General features: G+C 35.2%; 1 protein-coding gene and 1 pseudogene across 1 annotated transcript; both read right to left on the reverse strand.

Annotated features, from left to right (window-relative positions):
• Positions 1–525: 525 nt before the first annotated feature.
• Positions 526–1,185, reverse strand: LOC101284056 (60S ribosomal protein L35a-like; annotated as a pseudogene).
• Positions 1,186–4,339: 3,154 nt separating this feature from the next.
• On the reverse strand, positions 4,340–4,985 carry LOC125964209 (single-stranded DNA-binding protein, mitochondrial). Its single transcript, XM_049709042.1, has one exon. The coding sequence runs from the start codon at positions 4,908–4,910 to the stop codon at positions 4,464–4,466; it is 447 nt and encodes a 148-aa protein (XP_049564999.1). The 5' UTR covers positions 4,911–4,985; the 3' UTR covers positions 4,340–4,463.
• Positions 4,986–5,483: the final 498 nt, after the last annotated feature.

A 5,483-nucleotide genomic window follows, 5' to 3' on the forward strand; every position in this document is an offset into this window, starting at 1 on the left:
TTTTTTTTTTTTTTTTTTTTGCGGTACGCGGGCCTCTCACTGTTGTGGCCTCTCCCGTCGCGGAGCACAGGCTCCGGACGCGCAGGCTCAGCGGCCATGGCTCACGGGCCCAGCCGCTCCGCGGCATGTGGGATCTTCCCGGACCGGGGCACGAACCCGCGTCCCCTGCATCGGCAGGCGGACTCTCAACCACTGCGCCACCAGGGAAGCCCTGATTCAATCATTTTTGTTTGAACTGGATATACTGTTGTCAACAATGAGTCCCAAAATCATTAAAAATACTTTTAACATATACAGATATAAGTATATTTATAACACACATACAGATATTCCTTTCACAATGGCCTCCCAAATTGTTTAACTCTCTCTCCTCAACAAAGAAACCAAAGCACAAAAATCTAATAGTTTTTCTCTGAATGAACGGAAATTGAATGTGTATTCTGGCTTGGGATCTTGATCTGGGCAATGGTCTCGATATTGACAACTAGAAGGAAGTGTCCCATCATAGTTTACCAGTCAAACATCTTTTTATTTATTTTCAAGAGAACAAATCCACATTTTTATTTATTTACTTTTCAGTAAGTTTAAATCCTTGAAGGTACAGCATCACTTGGGTTCTGTGTCCAATGGCCTTAGCAGGAAGATTACTTTGGAATTTGTCATGAACCACACCACTTTTCCATGAGCATGAGTTATCCTTCCCCAGATTATTCTGGTTTTGTTAGGTTTTCCGCCAGGAGTTACTATGTTGTTCTTTTCTTTGTACACATAGCACGTCTCTTGTCTAGACAGAATTCAGTTTCATCTCGAGCATATACACATTCAATTTTCAGAAGACTTGTGCGCTCCCTCTTGTTCCGTAGACAGAGCTTATAGCCAGAAAAAATGGCCTTGGACCACAGCCTTCCAGACATATTTGTCATTTTAGAAGTCCTGCTCCCAGCAGGCCTCCACAGGCTCTAAGATGGCTAAAAGAGCTACCGCTGAAACATCTTAAAGTGATGCCTAATCATCAAAAAGTAAGTTCAATACACCAGCCTCAAATCAACCTTTTGTTTTGTCTCAATCCTTCATTGGACAAACCAGAAGTATCCAATATTTAAGTGCTTTGGACATAAAAGAGAAATTTCAAACTGAAAAAAAAAAGACTGAAGGAGACAAGGATAATTCAAGGAAGAGAAAATTAAAAAAAGAATTAGTACCTCAGACTCATTTAATGACATTGCATACATAGAACAAGAACAGCACGTTTGTTCAGTGAAAAAGGAAAAATTTCTGAGATTAAAATGATGATTGCAGAGGTTAATATAAATCCAAAGCAAGACTGAAGATAAAAAAGAAATGCAGTGTACAAGTAGTCAAAATACTTATGCCTGAACATTTCTTGATTGATTAAATTCAAAAGATATATGACCTAGATGGGTGGGATGGGGGTGGTGGGAGGGAGGTCCAAGAGGGAGGGGATACATGTATACATATAGCTGATTCACTTCATTGTACAGCAGAAACTAACACAACATTGTAAAGCAATTTTATTCCAATTTAAAAAAACAAAAAAAAGATATGAGAAATAAAATACACACATGAATGAAATAGTCCACCTTCCAATTCTAGAAATTCTAAAGAAAAAGGATAAAGAAAATGTAGATAAGGAAACTATAAAAGAGATAATATAAAAGCATTTGCTAGAATTGAAAGACCCAAGCCTTCATATTTAAAGGTCTACCCAGAACAGTAACTAAATAAACATACAAACAAGTAACCAAGAGAAGATATATGATTGTGGAATTTCAGAACATCAATAATGAAAAGATTTTAAATCCTTCCAAGGAAGAAATAAAAGAGTTTATTTACAAAAGAACAGAAACCAGACTAATGTAAGACTTCTCACCAACAACAATGAATGCTAAAAATCAGTGTCCTGAGGAAAGATTGTTTTACATTTTTATGGTTTTAAAATGATAAATTAATGTAAAAAATGAAAAAAAGCTTTTTTCAACATGCTAAGATAAGCTTATTTTGCACAAACCATTCCTTAGTAAATTACTTCTGGTTATGAGGAAGTTAACTAAGAAACGTTTGTAATCCAAGAAACAGTGCATCTAATCCAATGAAGTTTACCCCTACACACATATATCTATGCAGCAGTCCTGCAGAAACAAAGCCCTCCACGGTGGAGAAGGTAAACAGACGATTGTCCAAAACACAGGTAAAGAATAAATAAAATAGATAAAGTAATTGAGAATTTAGAAAAACTGGAATATATTCTGAAAATAACTGATGGAGTATGGAAAAGGAAAATCCACTTGAAGTAATACTAGAAGGATTCTTTGCGAGGAATAGGGCATTGAACCCAGAAGAAAACAAAATTTTAAAATTTCTAAATTTTAGACTCTAAAATTAATGAATGTGTACTAATGTTTACTGGTTTCTACTTTTATAATCAAATCACAGACTAGTGGTTTCTACTTTTTTTCCCGTAGATTTAAAAATAAAATTATGGTAAAGAACACGAAACATTAGATCTACCCTCATAACAAAATTTTAAATACACAGTATTGTTATGCATAAGTACATGGTTATACAGCAGATCTCTAGAACTTATGTATCTTACATACTGAAATATTATACCAGTTAAATGGCAACTCCCCATTTCCCCTCCATGCTGCTTCTGGCAACCATCATCCTATTCTTTGTTTCTATGGGCTTGACTGTTTGAGATAATTTATATGAGGAGAATCATGCAGTATTTGTCCTTCTGTGACTGGATTATTTCACTTAGCATAATGTCCTCCACTTGCATATATGTTGTCATGTATGGCAGGATTTATTTGTCTTTTAAGGCTGACTGATGTATGTATAAATCACATTTTCTTTATTCATTGATCTGTGGATGGATATTTAGACTGTTTCAATAGTTTTGAAATTATGAATAATGCTGCAATGAATATGAGAGTGCATATATCTCTTGAAGGTCCGGATTTTAATTATTTTGGATGTATACTTCTGTGGGATTGCTAGATCTTATGTTAATTCAGTTTTTAAATTTTTGAGGAACTGTCATACTGTTTTCCATAGTGGCTGTACCATTTTACATTCCCACCAACAGTGTACAAGGAACTAGTTTCTCCACATCCTTGACAACACTAATAAGTGTTGTCAAGATAACATCTTTTGGGTTTTGTGGGGTTTTTTTGATAATAGCCTTCCTAACAGGTGTGATGTATTATTGTGACTGATTTAATTTTCCCCTGTTGATTCTTCCTTGGAGAAATGTCTGTTCAAGACCTTTGCCAATTTTTAAAAATTTGGTTATTTTTTTGTTATTGAGTTATAGGAGTTCCTTATAAATTTTGGATATGAATCCATTATCAGATAGATGATGTGCAAATACTTTCTCTTATTCTATAGATTATCTTTTCACTCTTTGATGGTTTCCTTTGCCGTGAAGAAACTTTTTAGTCTGATGCAGTCCCACTTGTCTTTTGTATTTTTGCTTTTTGGCCTATCCTTTTGATGTCATATCTAAGAAATTATTTCCAAGACCAATGTTATGAAGTTTTTCCCTATGTTTTCTTCTAAAAGTTTTACAATTCCAGGCCCTATGTTTAAATATTTAATCCATTCTGAGTTTATTTGTGTGCATGCTGTAAGATAAGAGTCCAATTTCATTTTCTGCAAACAGATATCAATTTTTTCCCAGCATCATTTGTTAAAGAGACTGTCCTTTCTCCATTGCGTATTTTTGGCAACCTTGTCCAAGATCAGCTGACCGTTTATCTTTGGCCTCTCCATTCTGTTCCATTGGGCTATATGTCTGTTTTTATGCCAGTACCATATTATTTTGATTATAGTTGTGATATACTATATTTTGAAATCAAGAAGCGTGATATTTCCAGTTTTGTTCTTCTTGCTCAAGATTGCTTTCACTACTCAGTGTCTTTCATGGTTTTATATGAATTTTAGAATAGTTATTATTATTTCTGTAAAGAGCGTCACCAGTGCTTCGAGAGGGATTGCATTGAATCTGTTGACCACCTTGTATAGTATAACACCTTAACAATATTAAATTTTCTAATCCATGAACACAGAATGTATTTCCATTTATTTGTGTCTTCTTCAAGTTTTTCCATCATCGTTTTATTCATTTTTCTTGCTTAATTGATCTTAGACTTCTAGTACTATGTTGAATGGAAGGGGGAAAAGTGGAAATTCTTGCCTTATCCCTGGTCTAAGAAAAAATTTTTCACTTTTTCACTATTGATTATGATAATAACTGTGGTCTTTTCACATATAGTCTTTGTTGTGTTAAGACAAATTTCTTCCATTTGTAGAAAGTTTTTTTTTTTTTTTTTTTTTTTTTTACATAGAGTATTTTAATTCTTGTCTTCAGAAACTATAAAGACTATCAAGATTTGGAAACGAGACTGTACCAAACAATGGCCAAAGAAGAATCGTCCATTCTATGCCTTCTCTTTCGTCTGGTCACTCAGAAATATGATGTTATCAGCTATAATTGTTGTTGCTTGTCGTCTCACATTATTTTTATCCATATATTCACCATAGTCTACTTTCCCTTCCACATAAATTCGAGACCCCTTTTTCACATACTGATATGCCACATCTCTCAGGCCTGGTCGGAATACTGAAATTCTGTGCCACGTTGTCTTTTGACTGACATCACCTATTTGGTGTGTTTCATTTTCCCCTGATCGCCACATCTCATTTGTTGCTAGAGAAAATATTGTGACTGGGTTTTTTCCTTCTACCTGTCTCATGACAGGGTCCTGACCTACTCGACCAAGTAACTGCACACGATTCAGAGATCTTTCGAGAACCAAACTGCCAGCTATTTCAGACTCATGTCTCACAAACTGATGAAGGACCTGCACTACAGGTCTTCGAAACATGGCTTCTATTTCCTTTTCTTACAATCTAACCTTTAATCTTTTCCTGAAGCTCAGGCTCCGACAGCTTGCAGGCAGGAACTCTGTAGAAAGTTTTTATCATGAAACTGTGTTGAGTTTTGTCAAAAAATTTTTCTGCATCTATGGAGTTGCTAATGTCCTTTATTTGGTTAGTGTTGCTATATCACATTACTGACTTGCATAGGTTGAACCACTATTTCCTCTGAGGGATAAACTTCACTTGGTCTTGGTGTACAGTCCTTCTAATGTGCTGTTAAATTTTGTTTGCTAGTCTTTTATTGAGGATTTTTACATCTATGTTCATCAGGGATATTGGCCTACAGTTTTGTTTTCTTGCAGTGTCTTTGTCTGGCCTTGATATCAGAGTGACAGTGGCTTCATAAATTGAGTTTGGGACAGTTCCTTCTTTTTCAAGTTTTTGGAGGCATTTGAGAAGAATTGGCATCAATTATTGTATAAGTATATGGTAGATTTTACCCTCTGAAGCCATCTGGTCCTGTATTTTTCTTTGTTGGGAGCTTTTGATTACTGATTAACACCTTTACACATTACTGA

The sequence above is a fragment of the Orcinus orca genome, chromosome 4 (assembly GCF_937001465.1).
Source record: "Orcinus orca chromosome 4, mOrcOrc1.1, whole genome shotgun sequence".
Classification (NCBI taxonomy): domain Eukaryota; kingdom Metazoa; phylum Chordata; class Mammalia; order Artiodactyla; family Delphinidae; genus Orcinus; species Orcinus orca.